We start from the raw sequence: 20,887 nt of genomic DNA on the forward strand, positions 1-20,887 counted from the left end.
AAGGTGGGTCCCACATGAAAATCCAGTACAGGAAAATCTAAATTTCAAAAATAGGTAAAGTTTATTTTTCTCATTTACTAAAGAGGTTTTTGTAAAGTTTAGGCTAGAGGATATTTAAATTTTGATTTGATCTACACAAGTACAGCTGATTTGCAGTTTTTCAGGAGCTTGTTGCCTATCTAAATTTCCCTATCTAAATCTAGCTCATTTCTCATCTAAATCTATCTTCCCTCCTCCCAAAATTGGTGACCACCCTGACTTTCTAGTTCAACTCAGCCTTTTCCCTAGGCAATGTCCCCGTAGTTTTACTCACCCACACAGTTGTCACAGATGCTGCAATGGGAGGCCCGGGGAGGCCGGAAGATCTTGCATGTGTAACAGTATTTCAGTTTCACAATCTGGTTGTTTATCTGGAAATTCTTGATACGAGGCGGTGGTCGCTGGCCCTGGGGCACCGCACCATTGGTAGCTTCTGTAAATCAATAAAGACAGTTAATATCACAGCTAGCCATTACTTGAGCCCAAAAGTCTCACCACCTCTCCAAAACCAATGGGGGCATTCAAAGGTTCCCTAAGCCCCCTGTCTTTTATAGACTAGACACTCAACATCACAGAATATGCCCATAAAACTCCACTAAGTGCGTGCAGTTCTGTTGTATACATAAGAAAAAGTGTTTCTTCGAGGCTTTTTTTTCTGATTACAAAGAAAAACATTCATTTAAAAAAATAGCTAAAAATACATTAAATGAAAACATCCAATTTCACTAATAATCAGAGAAATAAAAATTAAAGCACAAAGATACCATTTTTACCTATCATATTAAAAAACTTTACAAAGAATAAAAATACCCCATGTTAGCAAGGGTGGGGAAAGGTCATTCTTAGATCTTATCAGTGAGCAATATGGCAGCTGCTACTAAACTTTTTTTTCTTTTAAGATGAAGTCTCGCTCTGTCGCCCAGGCTGGAGTGCAGTGGTGGGATCTCAGTCTTGGCTCACTGCAACTTCTGCCTCCTGGGTTCAAGTGATTCTCCTGTCTCAGCCTCCTGAGTAGCTGGGATTACAGGGGCCCACCACCATGCCTGGCTGATTTTTGTATTTTTAATAGAGATGGGGTTTTATCATGTTTGTCAGGCTGGTCTCAAACTCCAGACCTCAAGTGATCCACCCGCCTCAGCCTCCCAAAGTGCTGGGATTACAGGTGTGAGCCACCGTGCCCAGCCAGCTACCAAAGTTTTAAACGTGTATATTCATTTACTGATCAAGTCTACTTCGAGAAACTTATCAAAATTATAATGAGATATACGAAAGATGTTTATATAAGGATATTTGTCACAGAGTTCCTTTTAATAGTGAAAAACTAAAAATAACTTCAATGTCACAATAGAAGGGTGGTTAAGTAAATTATGTTATGTGCATAGAATGGAATATTATGCAGCCGTTAAAAATGACATAGACGAAAGAATGGTGAAAACAGGAAAATACAATATATGGCAAAATGAAAATGTATGTTAAAAAGCAATACGCATAAAACAATACTATCTTGCAAACAAAATATATGCATGTGAAAAGAAAAGACTGGTAACACAAAAACAGTTACTGAAATAAAAGTAATGCTTGCTTATTGTAAAAATTTTGGAAAAAAACAGAATAGGGCCAGGCATGGTGGCTCACGCCTGTAATCCCAGCACTTTGGGAGGCTGAGGCAGGCGGGGCACCTGAGATCAGGAGTTTGAGACCAGTCTGGCCAACATGGCAAAACCCCGTGTCTACTAAAAATACAAAAATTAGCCATGCATGGTGGCACGCATCTGTAATCCCAGCTACTCTGGAGGCTGAGGCAGGAGAATCGCTTGAACCTGGGAGGCAGCCTGGGTGACAGAGCGAGCAAGACTCCAACTCAAAAAAAAATTTTTTTTTGGAAAAAAACAAAGTATAAATAAGAAAACATAAAAATCACTGACAGTCAGTCTCTCAGCTCAGAGATATTTATATTTTTTGGCGTATTTCCTTCTAATCTTCTATTAACAGGTAAACATTCATAATTTTTAAAAAATTGAGATCGTATTATAAATGCAGATTTGTACCATGAAGTATTTACTTAATATTATATGCTGTGAACATTTTCTCATTGTTAATTTTTTTCTAAAACATAACTACTGGTAATATTCCATCATATACGTGTACTATGATTTATTTAAATATTCCATATTGTTGGGATTTTTTACTATTTAGGTGATGTTTCATGTAAAAATTTAAAACATTACAGAGAAAAGCTTAAATCTCCTTCGATCACCACCTCAATCCTAGTCCCCTCCTCCCTTCCAAGAACATACTCATGTGTTAAAATTAATTTCTAAAACAGAAAGAATAAAGAAAAGAATGGTGAAGTATAAGCAGTAATACATGAAGTTGCCGGCATTAAAATAGCTACTCATGTTTAAAAGAAAAGAAAAAATGATGCACCAAAAATCCTTCTACAGTAATTTGTAAAAATCTGTTTATCTCCTTTAGCTAAACCCTCAGAGAAGTAGAACTACTGGGTCAAAGGGTATGACCCTTTAAAGTCCATATTACTTGTTGCCAAACTGCTTCCCAGACAGACCGTATGAATTTGCATGCCTGCCCATCCGCAGCATATGAGAGTGCCTGTCTCATTGCACTCTCACCATGCAGTATAATTCTAAAAACAGAATATTTTTCAATTCACTTTGATTTTAAAAATATCTGCCATATGGAACATTTTTCCTTTTTTTTGTGGAGTGGGGTAGATGCTGTGAAATCAAACAATAACAATGTGTCACAAGTCTTAAAAGGATGAGGACAGCTATTCATTAGAGGATAAGTACCAGCATGCCACCTTAATATTCTATGCATATGCTTTCCATGAGGGCACCTGGGAGACAGGGTTCACGGTTCACCTTTCTCAGGAGGCCGTATCAGGCAAGGGCATCACATGACTTCCTCTCTCCCCATCCCCCACCCACAGCATACCCAGTACAGGACTGAATATAAGATGACAAAAACTTGCTAACATAAACATACCTATGAACTGAAAAATGTACTCTTCTAGTGAGAGAAACATGCTAAATGCAGAGGCCACAATGTGACTGCTTGAGTCTGAGCCCCAGGCCCAGTGATCAGGCAGAAAAGAGCTAACTTTGTTAACAACCTGCTGTGAGAGGCAGGAGACAAGTCAAGGTACTGCCTTGACCCTCAGTTTCTCCATATGTGAATGGGAAGGGAACTGGAAAAGAATAATCCAGATGGAGAAAAAACAGCACTCACAACTCTTCCTCACCATCTTGCTCCTAACTACTCCTAGTTCTATCGGGTCTCCCCAGAACTCCAGCTGTGCCAGCACACGTCGCCTCTGCTCTCTTCCCACTATCCCCACCCTCACCCCACCCCCAAATAGTTATAGCTCACATGTGCACAAACCCATTTCTCCTTAGCTCAACTAAAACAGGCTGGAATTTTTCAAAATGAAATCCATTAAGAAGCCTAAGGGAAAACACAGCTAAAATAAACAAAAGAAATACATGGGCCGAGCGCAGTGGCTTACGCCTGTAATCCCAGAACTTTGGAAGGCCAAGGTGAGAGGATAACTTGAGGTCGGGAGTTCAAGACTAGCCTGGCCAATATGGTGAAACACCGTCTCTACTAAAAATACAAAAATTAGCTGGGAGTGGTGGCGGGTGCCCATAATCCCAGCTACTCTGGAGGCTGAGGCACGAGAATCACTTGAACCTGGGAGGTGGGGGTTGCATTGAGCTGAGATCACGCCACTGCACTCCAGCGTGGGGGACAGAGTGAAACTGTGAAAAATAAAAAAGAAGAAAGGAAGGAAAAATAAAAAAGAAGAAAGGAAGGAAAGGAAGGAAAAAGGAAGGAAGGAAGGAAGGAAGGAAGGAAGGGAGGGAGGGAGGGAAGGAGGGAAGGAGGGAGGGAAAGAAAAAGAAAAAAGAAATACATGGAAGCCTTCAAAGCACTGTCAAAGAACTAAAGGCTAGCCACAGATTGGTGCTCTACTGGCACAGCTTCTTAGTCTTACAAGTCCTGGGTCCCTTTTTCTTACTCTGTCTAGCTTGGATGCTGACTCAAGCTACCTGGGTACCAAACCTGAGAACCATTTAGGTAGGCACTGCTGTTGATCTGGTGGGCTCCCACTCCCTCCTAGTACTTGCATCATAGTCTTCTTTCTCACTGTGAGATCCCAGGATATCTCCTCCTCTGGCCCTGGGATGGTTCTGCTTCAAATCATGAAGCCACCCTGGCTCCTAGATAATGTAGCACTTCATCTCTGTACCAAAGATCCTTATCCTGAGCTGCAGTCTGCACTCTACTGAGCCTGCAATTGCTTCTTTTACCCCTCCTAGAATTCTCAGTGGTTCCTGGCACCACAGCTGCCCCCTTTCACATTGCATGTTCCCCTAAAGCAGCATTTTTTGTTTGTTTGTTTTGGTTTGGTTTTTTGAGATGGAGTCTCGCTCTGTTGCCCAGGCTGGAGTGCAGTGGCGCAATCTAGACTCACTGCAACCTCCGCCTCCCAGGTTCAAGCAATTCTCGTGCCTCAGCCTCCCGAGTAGCTGGGATTACAGGCACATGCCACCACACCCGGCTAATTTTTGTATTTTAAGTAGAGACAGGGCTTCACCATGTTGGCCAGGCTAGTCTTGAACTCCTGACCTCAAGTGATCTGCCCGCCTCAGCCTCCCCAAGTGCTGGGATTACAGGCGTGAGCCACAGCGCCCGGCCTAAAGCAGGAATTCTTGGTTGGGGGGGACATGAATGAACTTCAGAAGATCTATGAATCCCTGAAATTACATACAAAATTGTGTACATGTACATGCATATAAGAGCATTTTTATGGGGAGAAGGTTTACAGCTTTCATCAAAAAACCAAAAAGTGGCTCTTGAGCCACTTGCTCGAGCCCCCTCCCACTCTGTGGAGTGTACTTTTGTTTCAATAAATTTGTGCTGGCCAGGTGTGGTGGCTCACGCCTGTAATCCCAGCAATTTGGGAGATCAAGGCGGGCGGATCACAAGGTCAGGAGATCGAGACCATCCTGGCCAACATGGTGAAATCCCCGTCTCTACTAAAAATACAAAAATTAGCTGGGTGTGGTGGCGTGTGACTGTAATCCCAGCTACTCGGGAGGCTGAGGCAGGAGAATCACTTAAACCTGGGAGTCAGAGGTTGCAGTGAGCCAAGATCACGCCACTGCACTTCAGCCTGGTAACAGAGCCAGGCTCTGTCTCTAAATAAATAAATAAATAAATAATAAATCTGTGCTTTCATTGCTTCAGAAAAAAATGTGTTGGTGACCACCTCCCCCAAAAAAGTAAAAAATCATCCTCCTGGGAACAATACAGCAGGACCTTGGTAACAAATCCTTCCTGAAATGTGACCAAATGCAGTGAAGGACAAAGTCTATGACTTTAGACTGTTGCTAGACCTGCATTACTAAATTCACAGGGTAGTCATGATCTCAGATTCAGGATCTCAGAGAGAAAAGGCTAGAAGTGATTATTAATTTGCAACTACTATTATGATTCCATTCTCTTACTGATTAGGGCCACCCACTACACAGCAGCTTGCCAGCTGGTTGGAAGACTCACCTATCTCCATTTCTATGAAAGCTGCTTCATCTGGTAGCGCCCGAGGAATCACTCCAGGGTCACTGAAGCTGGTCCTCAACAGTGTAGCCATGGAGAATAGGAAGAGCATGGCAGCAAATACAGGGATGGCAGGAGACAGCTGAACAGCCAGGTAGCGGCACCTGAAGAAAGCAGGCAATTCAGCATTTAATGATACCTACCCTATATTGATCTCCAATTGTTACCAGTATGTCAATCTGGCCCCCACAACAGAATCAGCAGCACCTCAAGGGCAGGGACCATGTTTCTTCTCTTGAATTACCCCAAACCCCTAACATATGGCTTTACCCATAGTAGGAGCTCAACAAATAATTGACTGCTGCCACCTATAACATACAGAAGACACGCTTGAGGACACTCTCTTACCCCCAAGTCCAGTCTATCCTATCAACCCACTGGGAGCTACATTTCCTCTACCTCAGGAAAGGTTCACACCTGCTAAGAATAGGGAAGCAACTGAACCTGGATTTCTAAGCAACACAGGTTGATCTCACTCTGGGAATGTCCAGGGCTTCTCATAACCACTGATCTGGCATTCAAGCTGAGCTTGATGAAGAGGGAGAAAAGATGAGGACCAACCAGAAAGCAGGTTCACAGTGTCAGACAGAGAGTATCTCAGCATGCTTCAAGACCAGTGAAAACCTTCAGGGCTGTTGACTGACTCTGCAACATCCATTCCTCTGGTCTCCTCAATTAGCTCAGCTAATAAGTGACTAACGACCATCAGCAAGAAAATAAGAAAATCGTTTATCCTTAGTACCCCTTCCCAACATCATGTTCACTCCCCTCTTTCCTCATAATGCATCTGGCAAGCAATTTCTCTTCCTCTCTGAATATCCCAACTCTACTCATCTTTCAGGTGCCAGAGACATCAATATCATTGTCATCATTGCAACTATAATTTATTGAGGGCTCTCCATAAGACAGGCACTGCACTAAGCTCTTCATCTACATTATCCCATCCAATTCTCACACTAAATCTATGAAATAGATCCTACTATACCCATTTGATAGATGAAGAATCTGAGACTTAGAGAATTCTTACCTCCTCCAAAAGGCTTATGCTAAGCTGCACTAATCTCTCTCTTCTCTACTCCCTGTGGTCCTCACTTCCAGAGCCTTGCATTATTTCTCAGTATGTTGATGGCATCTCCCTCAACTGGACTTCCTAAGAGCAAGGACCTAGTCTTATTGGACTGGGAATGCTCGGGTTTGAATTCTGGCTCTACCAGCTCCTAGTTGGGTGACTTAGTTAACTTCAGTCTCCTTATCGATAAAATGAGGATAATAACAGTGCTTGATGTGGTCATTGTGTGGATCAAACGCACTAGTATAAATAAAGTGCTTAGAACTGCACTTGACACACAGTAAATACTAAACACTAAGTAAAATGTTAGCTATTAACATTATCACCATGATTCTGTATCTCCCAGAGCTTTAATACAAATAAGGGAACAAAGAAGCTATCAATAAATACTTGTTGATCTGAACTGAATTTCAAACAAAATAAATAGGAATATGTGAGGAGAGTTATCGCTGACCTATTTTTATCCTCCTCCTCCTGAGGCACATTTCTCCTTGAAAACAGAGTTTTCACTTGGAGGCAGACTATAAGTGGATGAGCAAGGAGCAGAGAGAGAGCAGAGAAAGTAAGCTAAGAAAAACGCTTACCTCATCAGCATGGGGAGTAAGCAAGCTACTGGCCATTCAAAGCAAACGTTTAACCCCTGGTTATATATTCTCTGCAGTTTCGGAACAACCCCCATGAGGTCTTCCCCTAGCTCCCTGCCACACACACAACTTCATGGGGGGACACAAGCCAAGTTTTATATTAGACTAAGCAGTTTTTGATGAAGGTGAACATATGTACTGAACCTGAAGGATGATTTTCGTGACTTTTGTGTTTGCTTGCTTGCTTATTTTTAACAAAATCCTTCATCTTAAGTTGCTTTTTTAATGATTTACTTCCTTCTCCTAAAAGCCAAGGGTTGGGGGAAAACTGGAGAACTGAAGGATCTGGCAGCTGAGTTCAGGGTAATTAAGGTTCTTACATATCACTAGCTTGTGGATTACCCTATTTTCCACTACTCCTTTTCACTGGTACAGATTAACCAAAAAGGGAATTCAGAAGCAAAAATCACCTCCACTTATCAGGAACCCAAAGGATGCAGGAAAAGCATGAGGCTTCATTTCATGAACAAGCCAAGTGAAATTACCACACTAACAGCAAATAGGAATCTTCCTGGCCACTGCCCATCACTAAGATCATTCTTGAAAACAAAGAAGTAATGTCTCCAGGACGCAAACTGCCCTGGATGTATAGTCTCCAATGAAAAGCCTTAAAAAATCAGATGTATCTGATTGGCCACCAAAGAGAGCTTAATTTTTTTATTAAAGGGAAAACATACAGAGTGAGTAGAGCAACAGCAAAAAATTCTAAATTAATGCTGCCCCGCTGCACAGAAGGACCCGAGCTTAACTAAGTCCAGTTCCAACACCTGCTTGTAGGCCAGACAAAGGACAACTTAGATTTGAATTACGCTATGCCATCAAGGATAAAGGTCTCTGTAATCTCCACACAGAGCATCTTCTGCACCTGCTAAAACAATCCACTCTGTATGTCAACAAGTACACAACAGGCCTATTGTATTGTTCTCCTCCAGAGATGAGGCTATTGGCAGCCAGTCGTCTCTAGTGAGTGGGTGTGGCTGGGAAGCCAGATGTGGGACTAGCAGGCCTTTCTACTCTGAGTAAGGGGAAACTTCGAGCGCCAGCCACTAAGACTATTGTGAACTACAACCCATAGTGTTTGTCTTCAAAAGTTATGATAAAAAATACCCCCACCGGGGGTATTGGGAAGGGAGGATTGGGAAGATGTTTGTCAAAGGACATAAAATTTCAGTAAGGAAGAATAAGTTCATGAGATCTATTGCCCAACATGCGGACTATGGTTAATAACACTATATTGTATACCAGAAAATTGCTAGGAGAGTAGATTTTAAGCGTTCTCACCATTAAAAAAATAAGTATGTAAGGTAATACATATGTTAATTAGCTTGATTTAACTATTCCAAATGTATACATGTATCAAAACATCATATTGTATACCAGATACATATATATCTTTGTATATATATCTTTATATATATATATATAAATATTTGTCAATTTAAAAAATACTTCAAAAATATCACCCTAGACTAATCCCATAATTGCTATAAGCTGGAAGTCTGTCTCTGACAAGAATAAGCTACGTGAAAGTTTGGTGGTAATTCCCAATATAGACCTCCAAAGTCAGGAGTATCCTCAAACATCACTAATTTGTCTTAGATAAAGATTAGATCAGCCAGGCGCAGTCGCTCACACCTGTAATCCCAGCACTTTGGGAGGCCAAGGCAGGTGGATCATCTGAGGTCAGGAGTTCAAGACCATCCTGGCCAACATGGCAAAACCCCGTCTCTACTAAAAACACAAAAATAAGGCCGGGTGCAGTGGCTCACGCCTGTAATCCCAGCACTTTGGGAGGCTGAGGTGGGTGGATCACAAGGTCAGGAGATCAAGACCATCCTGGCTAACACAGTGAAACCCCGTCTCTACTAAAAATACAAAAAATTAGCCAGGCGTGGTGGTGGGTGCCTGTAGTCCCAGCTACTTGGGAGGCTGAGGCAGGAGAATGGTGTGAACCCGGGAGGTGGAGCTTGCAGTGAGCGGAGATTGTGCCACTGCACTCCAGCCTGGGTGACAGTGCAAGACTCCGTCTCAAAAATAAATAAATAAATAAATAAATAAATAAATAAATAAATAAGCCGGACGTGGTGGCATGCACCTGTAATCCCAGCTTACTCGGGAAGCTGAGACAGGAGAATCACTTGAACCCATGAGGCGGAGGTTGCAGTGAGCTGAGATTGTACCACTGCACTCCAGCCTGGTGACAGAGCAAGACTCCACCTCAAAAAAAAAAAAAAAAAAGACTAGATCAGATCCGTCATCCACAAATATAAGCTAATTGTTTTTGAAACTCCCTATATCACTCCATGGAATAATAATATCCATATACTTCTTAAAACAGAACTCTCCTGTATTCAAAGTACCAAGAGGCCTTTCTCCTTCCTGGGGATTAGAGTTCCTTTTCTCCCTTGTGAATTTTATAAATGCAACCATGTCCCAACTAAGTCTTCATTTCTGCCACCTGAAGAGACATCATCATTTTAAACCATCCTCTACTGACTTCTTGACTGTCCTCAGGCTACCATAGCTGGACTAGACAACTGGACTCCCACATGTCCCCTCAGGCGGCACAGTGGTACTGACCAGCAGTAACCATCAGTGCCAGGCTGGGCTCATGTGTCGTGTCCCATCCCCCATCCCTAGCATGCTAGTTCACTGGAGGGATGATGATAATGACACAGACTTCAATTCACATGAAAACACTCAGAAGAGATTCATGAGTAGAATGGGTAAGAATCTAGACAGAGAGCTATGCCTTACGGATTGACAGCTTGGATTGGTGTTCTGTACAATACACTGCTTCTAAGTCTCCCTAACAGCTTTCTTGCTATGTTTTTTGGTTTGTTTGTTCTTTTATCAATGTAATCAGTCAGCCAACAAGTACTTGTTGGTCTAACAAATGAAGAACAAGGGAAATAGGAGTTAATTTTGTTGGGGAAAACGTAACTGAAATATGAAACAGCTAAAGAATAAGATGACCGATAATCAAGTGTTAGAATGGTGACTCAGCCTCTAAGGGCTGTAAGTGGTCAGGGAAGAGCTCTGTAGGGGAGCTGCTGGCTGCTTGAAACTGCTCCAGTAGCAGCTGGTAAGTATGGCTTTAAGGAAGAAGGCCCAAGGATCAGAGCCCCATGATACTCTTTGGTCACACATGGGAGAAATAAGCCTTTGCTATAATACCTCCCTGATATGGATGGCCATCTGTCCTCTTACTACCTACCTGCTACTGACTGAATGTCTGTATCCCTGCAAAATTCATATGTTGAAATCTTAACATCCAATGTGATGGATTTTGGAGGTGGGGCCTTTGGGGGGTGATTAGGTCACCTAAGGCTCCACCCTCATGAATGGGATTAGCATCCTTATAAAAGAAATCCTGGCAAGCTCCCTTGCCCCTTTGGCAAGGGAGAGAAGACAGCCATCTATGAACCAGAAAGCAGGCCTTCATCAGTCACCAAACCTGCAGGCATCTTGATCTTGTACTTGCCAGCCTCCAGAACTATGAGACACAAATTTCTGTTGTTTATAAGCCACCCAGTCAATGGTGGTTTCTTACAGCAGCCAGAACAGACTAAGACACTACCTCTAGAACACAATAAACATGTAGAACCACCCATAAGACTGTTTCAAGATTCTTCTGATGACCCTCAGAGTCTGCTGAGAGGGGAAGTTTCCCTTAACACTAAAAACATAATTTACAATCAGCCTCCAGATTTACTTCTATGTGAAGGTCAGAGAAAAATGCACAACCCTCTTTTGCTCCAGTAGCAATAAAGAAAATTAACCAAACAGGGACACTTTCAATTCTGAAGTGAGAAGCCATCCTCTCATCAAAATCTCTATCCAGGTAAACCCGCTCAGTAGTTTCCAAATTTCAGTTATAATAACAAAGTTCAAATTTCAGTTACAATATACCCCTGCTCGAGAACTTAGAACCATTCACTGCTGCCTATTATATTATGCCCCAAACTCCACAGGTCAGTATTCCAAGGCTCTCCATTAACTGGCCTTATCTAATCATCATCATAGGGGCCCTGTCTTCCCCACTCCATTCCAGAAACATCCCACTAATTAATCACCCTGAATTAGCTAGCTTCTTGCTACTGCAAATAGCCTAAGGTACCTCCTTTGTTCTTAAGCACAATACTAGCACCAGCATCTCTGAGGAGAAAGATTTAGGAGTCTCTTCTTTCCCTCAATAACATCTCAACTGATGTCAGCATGTTGGGGAACATCCCTGTTCTCTGGGCTTGCTTTTCCCAAAACAGAGGATCACTATATTTAATTAAGACTCATCCTCAAAAGATGGGAGAGGCATTCAGTGGAGACTGACAATGTGAAACTCATTACCACAAAAGGAAATAGAGGCTGAAAATGTAGAGAAATTCTGAATGACAGAACCATAAAGAATTATTAAAGGAGCCAGGCATGGTGGCTTACACCTGTAATCCCAGCACTTTGGGAGGCCAAGGCTGTTGGATCACTTGAGCTCAGGAGTTCAAGACCAGCCTGGGCAAGATGGTGAGATCCTGTCTCTACAAAAAATACAAAACTTAGTCAGGCATAGTGGCTCACTCCTGTAGTCCCAGATACTTGGGAGGCTGAGGTGGGAGGACTGTTTAAGCCCAGGAGGCAGAGGATGCAGTGAGCCAAGATCACACCACTGCACTCCAGCCTAGGCAAGAGAGGGAGACCCTATCTCAAAAAAAAAAAAAAAAAAGAGGAAAAAAAAAGAATTATTAAAAGAAAGCAAACTGCCGCCAGGTGCAGTAGCTCACGCCTGTAATCCCAGCACTTTGGGAGGCAGAGGCGGGCGGATCACCTGAGGTCAGGAGTTCGAGACCAGCCTGGCCAACACGGAGAAACCCTGTCTCTACTAAAAAATACAAAATTAGCAAGGCGTGGTGGCGCATGCCTGTAATCCCAGCTACTCAGGAGGCTGAGGCAGGAGAATCGCTTGAACCCGGGAGGCGGAGGTTGCAGTGAGCCGAGATTGTGCCATTGCACTCCAGCCTGGGCAACAAGAATGAAACTCCGTCTCAAAGAAAAACAAGAAAAAGAAAGCAAACTGTTCAGGAGATACAACCCAAGGAACTCTTGGGAAGAACTCTCTCTCAAGGAACATACTTCATCAGGAAGTTAAGTTTAGCTAAGTACTGTAACAGATTGATACCAAAGAGGCAACTATGCCTTTCTAAAACTCATTTGGTTAGTCAAGTCACAGACAGAATCCGAAGCTAGATAAAGCCAAGACTGACCTCCATAGAGTCATTCCCCAGAGAATGCACTCTTGGTTACAGAGCACAATATAGTCACTTTTTCCTCTTCCCAATCTCACATAAGGATGCTCTTCAGGAACCTGGACCTTGTCACTGTGGGCACTAACATTCTGGTATGTCAAAGTTTGGCTTTGGTCTACATAGTCTTGTGTCTCCTCAAACCTAGTAAGTTCATATTATCAGGTCTGCTTTTTCTATTTCACCTGTCTGCCAGACACACCTCCTCTTTCTTTTCTTTATTTTATTTATTTATTTATTTATTTATTTAGATGGAGTTTTGTTCTTGTTTTGTTGCCCAGGCTGGAGTGCAATGGCACAATCTCGGCTCACTGCAACCTCCGCCTCCCAAGTTCAAGTGATTCTCCTGCCTCAGCCTCCCAAGTAGCTGGGAATACAGGTGTGCACCACCAAGCCCAGCTGACTTTTTGTACTTTTAGTAGAGACAGGGTTTCACCATGTTGGCCCGGCTGGTCTCGAACTCCTGACCTCAAGTGATCCACCTGCCTCAGCATCCTAAAGTGCTGGGATTACAGGCATGAGCCACTGCGCCCAGCCCACACTGCCCCTTTCATCAGGATAAGTCACTAAGTAACAATGTACAGAGCACACATTGCTTGATTTTTCTCCAAGCCATCCTCATCTTGGCAGCAGGGACCAGGAGTGGCCACAGCAGTGATGATCCCTCGTTAACTCACAAAGCTCCTGATAGGCTTCCCTGTTCCTGCAAGGCTACCAGAAATGCCATGCTGCAATACCATCAGTTCTCTGCAAAGATGCCTTCATTTTCTAGGAGCATAAGCTTGGGAGACCCAAAGAGCCTAGATACCACTGGGTAACACACACACTAGCTCGCAAGAATCTGGAATATGCTGGCCTAGTATTTGGTACTATGTACACTTTACTAAAGCATGTGTGTTTGAATATCTTCAGGATTCCATAGCCAAAGGGTAACAATGAACAATGGGATAAAATGTCGAAATTAGAAGAAAAAGCCCTGAGTCAGTATAGAGACGTTGGCTGGTCAACTCATCTTGATAAAGGAACCTCACTTCTGTGGGCCTGGTTTCCTCACCCCACACAAGGATGGAGATAGTCTCCAAAGCCCTTTCCAGATCTACCATTCTATGATTCTGTGGGTCAAGATTGTTAAATTTTAAGTACATCTAGAATGTTTTAATTCAGCAACACTTATTGGCCATCTACTCTATGTAAGGCATGGTAGAGAGCACTGTGGGGGCTACACAGCCATTGAACATAGTCTCTGACCTTGAAAGAGACTAGCTGCGGGGGACAACAACAGTGAGAAGTGTAATCACCACATAGCTCCAAACTATAAGAAATGCCATGTGATTATCTGTTGAATGAGCGGTGTGTACAATTAGCCCAATGAATGCAGAAATTACTGGAAAGTTTTCATGAAGAAAGACTCAAGAAAGAATTTGAAAGAGGGGTAGAATTTGGATAGGCTAGAAAAGTATTGTTTGTATTGATTACTATTGATTACTAAGCAGTGTTACAAAGCTGTTTTCAGTTCATCCAATTCAATGACTCTTCTGCCAATATATACATCAAAAGCTCTAATGGGGACCAATCTGACAGAACCTGGTCTGACAGTGCCTTGATAAGATTTCCTTCATATGCAGAGGACACAGTGAGACCATAAGCACTGATTATAGCAGCAAACTGCTTCTGCTTCAGGGGTCAAGAGTCTCATAGTCATTCTTGCCACAAGAGAAGTCTGAGGACCTTGACGCCACTAGTGGCCAGGTCAGAAAGCTAAAAGAGAAAGCTGGAAGCCAATTCCAGGAGACAGTGCACTTGTTCCTTTCTCCAGGATCACACTTTATCAGGAAGTTGAATTTGACTGAATACCACGATAGCCTTTCAGTAGCTGGATGTCTCCTAGGTTGTCAGTGGCATTCTGCTACAGTGTCCTAACACTTCAGGCCAAGCTGGTAGCTATGTGTTCATCGCACAAGCTGGATAGAGCTTAAGCAGAAAGAACTGAAAATTGTTCATGTGCTCAAAGCTGAAACTGGCAATACACACTCACATTTCTTAAATACCTCACCCTAAGAATTAATTAGAAAATCCTTTTTCTTTAAGCATTATACCATTTTTCACTCTGCTTTTAAACTTAAATACGTTTACCATGAATACAATTATATTTAAATATAGCAACCTACTGGTAATCTATAATCTCCTTTTGTGTGTATTTGAGTCTTCCAGACAGACACAGAGTTATACAGAATTTCAGGTTCTTGGAGTTGCAAGAGGCTTAGTGAATATTTGGCCAAATTTCTACTCGGTGACAGCGGCCCTGAGAGAGACCCCCCGGCTTCTTCAGAAACACCTCTAACAGGCCGGGCACAGTGGCTCATGCCTGTAATCCCAGCACTTGGGGAGGCTGAGGCAGGTGGATAACTTGAGGTCAGGAGTTCGAGACAAGCCTGGACAACATGGTGAAACCCTGTCTCTACTGAAAACACAAAAATTATTTGTATTTGGCAGATGTCTGTAATCCCAGCTACTCGGGAGGCTGAGACAGGAGAAGTGCTTGAACCTGGGAGGCAGAGGTTGCAAAAGCAGAGATCATGCCACTGCACTCCACCCTGGGTGATGGGGCAAGGCCCTGTCTCAAAAAATAAATAAAAAATAAAAAATAATTAAAAAAAAAAAGAAACACTCTAACAATACAGAGCTAACTGGCCCCAGGATGGACAACTTTTTTTTGTTTTATGTATTCAATCTACTATGTGTCCACTGAAAATTACAGGTCACTCATTTGAAAAGTCTTCTAGAAGGTATGTAAAGGCATAATCCAAAAATAAAAGGACATCTGCCAGCACTGCTAACATTATGCGTTTTTCATTAAGGGGCACCCACATGCCTGACCAGACTTATCAAGCCATCTGGCTGGCCCAGAGCTGTGCTGCAGGCAGCTATAAATCAACTCACACTTGTTCCTAAGCACCTGCTGCAAGCAGGACCCTGCTACTAAAATGCAGCTCCAGATGTGCCTCAAGATTTGGACTATCTTCCCACAAGGCAAAAATACAGCAGCCAGAGGATGTGGAGTCTCTACTCCTAGACAATGTAAGAATGAAAATAGATCACCATTTGTCTATTCAGACACCCTCACCTGCCTGAAGGCAGGGGGCTAGATCAACTGATTTCCTGAGGCCTCACTAAGTTCTTTTTTTTTTTTTTTTTTTAAGACAGAGTCTCACTCTGTCATCCAGGCTAAGATCTCAGCTCACTGCAACCTCCGCCTCCCAGGTGCAAGGGATTCTCCTGCCTCAGCCTTCCGAGTAGCTGGGACTACAGGCGCACAACATCCACACGGGGCTAATTTTTGTATTTTTAGTAGAGACGGGGGTTTCACCACGTTGGCCAGGCTGGTCTCGAACTCCTGACCTCAAGTGATCTGCCTGCCTCGGCCTCCCCAAGTGCTGGGATTACAGGCATGAGCCACTGCGCTAAGTCCTAATACTAACAAAGCAGCCCACATTCTGCTCCCCAAACCCTGCCCCCACTATGTGGTGGACAGGAAATTATAGATGCCAAAGAAAAAGGCCGACCAGAAGGAGATTTCATTCCTCAGAGGCATGCTGGTGTACCTTGTACAACCTGTCACTGGCTAGGCGCAAGGCAGCCACCACCTAAAGTGTCTATGTGTCTGTATATGACAGACACACACACACATACACAAGCACACACATGCACACATGTACAAAGTATTCATCACCAGGGTCCTCTCCTCTGTGGTCACATTTCCACCTTCCCCCTCCACTCCTCTGCTAACACATTTACTTCCTTCTCCCCTCTTCTTCCCACTACTCCCTCCTCCAGCCCTATCTTCAAAAATATTTAGTCTTTCACACAGACAGCTGGTACTCAAGTAAGTTTTACAAATAACCTCACCCTTCAAAATGCAAGAAATAACCTGGGGCGGGGGGAAGTCATCATGGTAGAAAACTCAACCTGCCTCTGTCAAATGGTAACTTGGCTAATTAGAAGCTTCATCCCACCAGCGGTTTTCTTCAGAGGCCTGCAGGGGCCTCAGTGGAACAGATTCCAGTCAGATTCTTCTGCTGGCTCCCAGATACAAAAGGGGACAAATGGCAATACCTCCAAATTTCAAGTACCCCTGGCCAGTCAAACCAGAGGTTTCCTGGGCCCAGAACTACCAACTAACTCAAAGCCTGGGAACAAGGCTCATCTCTGTTTGGAATAGTTGTAATAAAAATTTAACCTGGAGGTGGGGGTGGGGACAAAAAGAGAAAAAGAGAGGAAGAATGATAAAGAACAGATGTCAGCTTTGCACTTCCAAGAAGAAGCAGGGCAGGAATGAGGCAAGGAATACTTGGAGAGAAGGGTGAGGAGAAGGAAAAACAATTTTTAATGCTAGGGGCTTATGCCTGCCTGACTACACATGCTCACTGGTACCACACACAAGCACGTGCGTGCACATATGCACACACACACACTCATTCAGGAAACTCAAACTGGAAAGCAAATAAGAAGCCTTCAGCAACCTGCCTGACTTCGCTAAACACTTCACAAAGTCAGCAGTAGCGGCGGCAGCAGCAAAAGGACCTTTAACAAAGAGTTCCTCTGACCTTACTTTCCCAGCCCCGTTATAAACTGGATCCCCCTCCCCCTGCTGTTACTCAAGCCAGCTGCAACCACCCAAAAGTCTGGCAAAGCAGCCCAAAAATCACTCTGGGTGCACTGGGAAAGCCTGAAGCCCTCACAGAAGGACAAAAATGAGCCCCAAGGGACCAGAGCTCATTTTACTTCCCCAGTAGGCTGGCCAAGGTGCCCCCTCCTACCTCCCATGGCCACACCCCAGCATAAGCCCTCCATTTCCAGGTCACCCATGTACATACACCATAGCATGCTCACCTCAGGTGTGGCTTACAGTCCACACACACACCTCTTGGCTCTCAAAGGCCTCCTCACAGTAATCCCAAAACAATTAGCAATGCTCCCATCCCTAGAGTGTAGAGCATTCTCAGCACACCCAGGAGACACGCCACAGTGCCCTAGAATCCAGCCGGCCACCTCCCCTAGAGATGAGACCTACACAGACTTCAAACAGTGGCTCGAGTACGAGGTATTACACCACAGAAAAAAAATCACTCCAAGGCTGGTACCAGACATACACAGAATATAGAGCTGTTTACGTTGAGTGATTTTGAGGGAAAGAGCAACTCACTTCTAATAAGCACGTATGTGCCACGCACACAACTAGTATGTGGTCCAGCTGAGGCTGGAACTAATCTGTAGGTTCCCAACTCAGTTGGCTTTTCACTGTACCAGCTAGCTGAGAGCTGAGCCTTAAGGAAACAGGACCCAGAATAACAAAATAGGTGAGGATTGCTGAGTAATGTAACAATGAGGGGTGCCCTCAGGTTTGTGTGCAGGGGAGGCCATATGTCATTTAGCTTCTAAGGAGACCACTAAAAGGGAGAGGTGAGTAATTAAGACAAACTTTCTTATTTCCCAAGTCTATCAAGGACAGCCCCAAATCAGTACTACAAAATTGGTATCAAAGGTATTGGTCTCTTTAGGAAGTACATACTCTGTGATGACCACGAAGCAATGAATTCAGCTGGCATCTCTACAGACATCGCTCAAGAGGACGTTAAAGTCATCCAAGGACCAGCCCCAAACTCCCCAGAAAGCAGGTTCTTCCCCTGGACCCAAAGTAACCATAATCAGGTAACTCTACTCAACCGAAACTCACTCAAAGGCGAAGAAGAGTGTACATGTCCCCAGGATGAGGAAAAGGGTCAGGTAGAAAATGCCCTTTTGCCGGGCCATCATGACGCGGCCATCACAGCAAAAGGTGTTCCTGCCTGGGAGTTTCTCCCATTTCCGTGTCACCTTCTTTCTCACCACCATCACAGACATGATTGGAATTCCTGCTCCAAAATGGGTTTTGCGATTACACGAGAGAAGAAACAGAGGCTGAGCCCAGCTTTGAAATCACGTTGCCTGCTATTCCTGCCGCTGGGTCAAACATCATCAAAAGTCCAATTGTTAGCCCTAAGAAAAAGCAGAAAAAGAAAAAAAAATGAGGCAATAATAAGAAAATACAGTTCAACCCTCCTTTCCCAGAGACAGAAAGTTGAAAACTGACTGAAGGGGTGGGGACGGGGAAGTGGGAAAAGTTTATTTCCAATTCGTGTTTGTTCTCTAAAAGAAGGTATGATAAAAGGTTCTCAAAAAAGGAAAGGGGCCAGTATTTCTTCTTAAATAAGCCTCTATGCTTCCAATCTAATGCTGATGATCTGATCATCACAGAACCTTGGAACTAGAGAGGATTTTATAGGTGATCGTGCCAATTATTAATACTTTGTTTTGTAAATGAGTAAACTGAGGACCAGAGAGAGGAAATAACTTATCCAGGACCACACAGCAGCAATGCTGATACTGCTAACTTCCAGTCAAGGGCATGTTCCACTATGCCACAATGTTCTTTCAACATCATTAAAAGGACTCTAAAAATAATAGTAGAGTTTCTGTCCTTATAAAACCTCCCTCCCTTCCTCCACTTCACCTTCTTTCTTCAATTAGCCACTCGAATATGAATCACAGCAGGGAACAAGTCACCCTCTGGCAGGGCCAGGAGGTTCTGGACGCTCTGTGCACATACGTGCATTGTATTTACACAAAACAGATTTCCCCTCATCAAACCCTCTGCAACTTCCTGAGTCCGGGAAATGAAACAATCTGGCTGGTCTAGCCTAACATTTGTGAGAATCTTAATGAAACCACATCAGAGACCTGTAGGTGAAAGGCTGACTTAAGCAGGAGAGATTCTGGAATGGTTGGTGACTGCTGATGGCTGGTTGGGGGGTGGGGAATGGCAGCAGCTAAGAAAAGTCACAAGGGCGCTTTCTGGGACATGTCCTAAGTACCATCTCTACTCAGCATCCTGAATTCCCAGGCCCAGAGTTTCTCAGCCTCTGCTACCCTTCTCCTCCGCTCAGGTGTGGTGTTGTGGCCTCTATTTACCGACACCACATGCCCCACGCTGGCAGGACTGAGGCGGAAGCCTGCAGCCCGACGGACGGAGGGAGAAACAGCCAACTCGAGATCATTCCTGGGCTGGAGAGGGCAAAGGTCCAAAAACAGCCTAGGAGCGGAGCAGGGAAACGAGAAGGTAGAAGGTTCGGGGAAGGGGAGGGGGGCCCAGAGGTGCAGAGAACCCGTCCTTTGTGTAAAACTAACCTGGAAGACAATCTCCTCCCGATAAACCGGCCCAGCAGGAGAAGGGAGACCAGGAAGGGGGAGCTGGCCTGGAAGAACAAAGATCAAAATCCGTCGGGAAGCAGCGACCGGCTCCCCAGCGGGGGGCCGGAGGCCGGGGCCGAGCCGCGGGCGCGGCCTCTCGAGGCCCGCCCTGACTCCGCCACGCCGCGGACCACCGCCCCAGGCAGGTTGGGACGCGCGCCACATCCACACGCACACGCAGCCACACGCTCGTACACACTCACACACGCCCCGCCACGTGTAGTCACCCCGGGCCAGGGGCTCGGCGGCTGCCGAGCTGAGAAGGGCGGTGCCGACGTCCCCGCCTCCAGGCGCCGCGGAAGGGGAGGCAGCCCACCCTGCAGCCGAGCCCGGGAGACCCCCGCCCCCACCCCTCGTTACCTGAACCACGGAGACCCAACTCGGCCGGCAGCTGACGGCAGGAAACGGACCGTCCCAGGGAATCACGTCGGCAGCCAAAGGTGGCAGCGACTTCTCCTCCCCGGGCCGGGAGGCTGTCTCCTCCTGACAAGGGGCCCCAGTGGTCGGGGCCCTAAACCAGCTGTGGCAACCGCCCACCACTGGCCAAATGGAACGCTCCTCACGTCACCAGGTCGCTCCAGTAGTTGCTCGCCCTCTATTGGCCGATCGGCCTCGGCGCCTCCGCCCCGGCCGCCCCTATCCCGAACTGCCATTGGTTTTGCCTAACGCCACTCGACGATGCCTCCGCCCACTCCTCCACCCATCTCCCTGCTGCATGCCCACCTGCCAAGCCACTGCCAGCCTCTCTTTGGGGTCTGAGCGCCAGTATGTGAAGTGTTGCCTTCTATTAATATAGTTACGCAGAGACGGAGGTTAAGGGTAGTGCCGATGGGACAGCAAAGGGTGGAACCAGGCTACACACGCGCGCGCGCGCACACACACACACGCGCGCGCGCGCGCGCACACACACACAG

General features: G+C 44.9%; 1 protein-coding gene across 3 annotated transcripts in view; it reads right to left on the minus strand.

Annotated features, from left to right (window-relative positions):
• The window catches only part of ZDHHC9 (zinc finger DHHC-type palmitoyltransferase 9), a 38,655-nt gene extending 18,078 nt beyond the window's left edge, over window positions 1-20,577 (minus strand). Inside the window, exons 1-5 of one of the 3 annotated variants that reach the window (XM_016943855.3) lie at window positions 20,334-20,577; window positions 19,911-19,978; window positions 18,421-18,722; window positions 5,623-5,783; window positions 314-472 (exon numbers count right to left, since the gene is read on the minus strand). In XM_016943855.3, coding sequence (XP_016799344.1) covers window positions 314-472; window positions 5,623-5,783; window positions 18,421-18,587 — 487 coding nt within the window. In that variant the 5' untranslated portion in view covers window positions 18,588-18,722; window positions 19,911-19,978; window positions 20,334-20,577. Of the gene's footprint in view, window positions 1-313; window positions 473-5,622; window positions 5,784-18,420; window positions 18,723-19,910; window positions 19,979-20,176; window positions 20,254-20,333 lie in introns of those variants that run through there. The other 2 variants (XM_016943857.3, XM_063804880.1) reach the window with 2 other exon arrangements.
• Window positions 20,578-20,887: the final 310 nt, after the last annotated feature.

Source organism: Pan troglodytes, chromosome X, assembly GCF_028858775.2.
Source record: "Pan troglodytes isolate AG18354 chromosome X, NHGRI_mPanTro3-v2.0_pri, whole genome shotgun sequence".
NCBI classification, from domain to species: Eukaryota; Metazoa; Chordata; class Mammalia; order Primates; family Hominidae; genus Pan; species Pan troglodytes.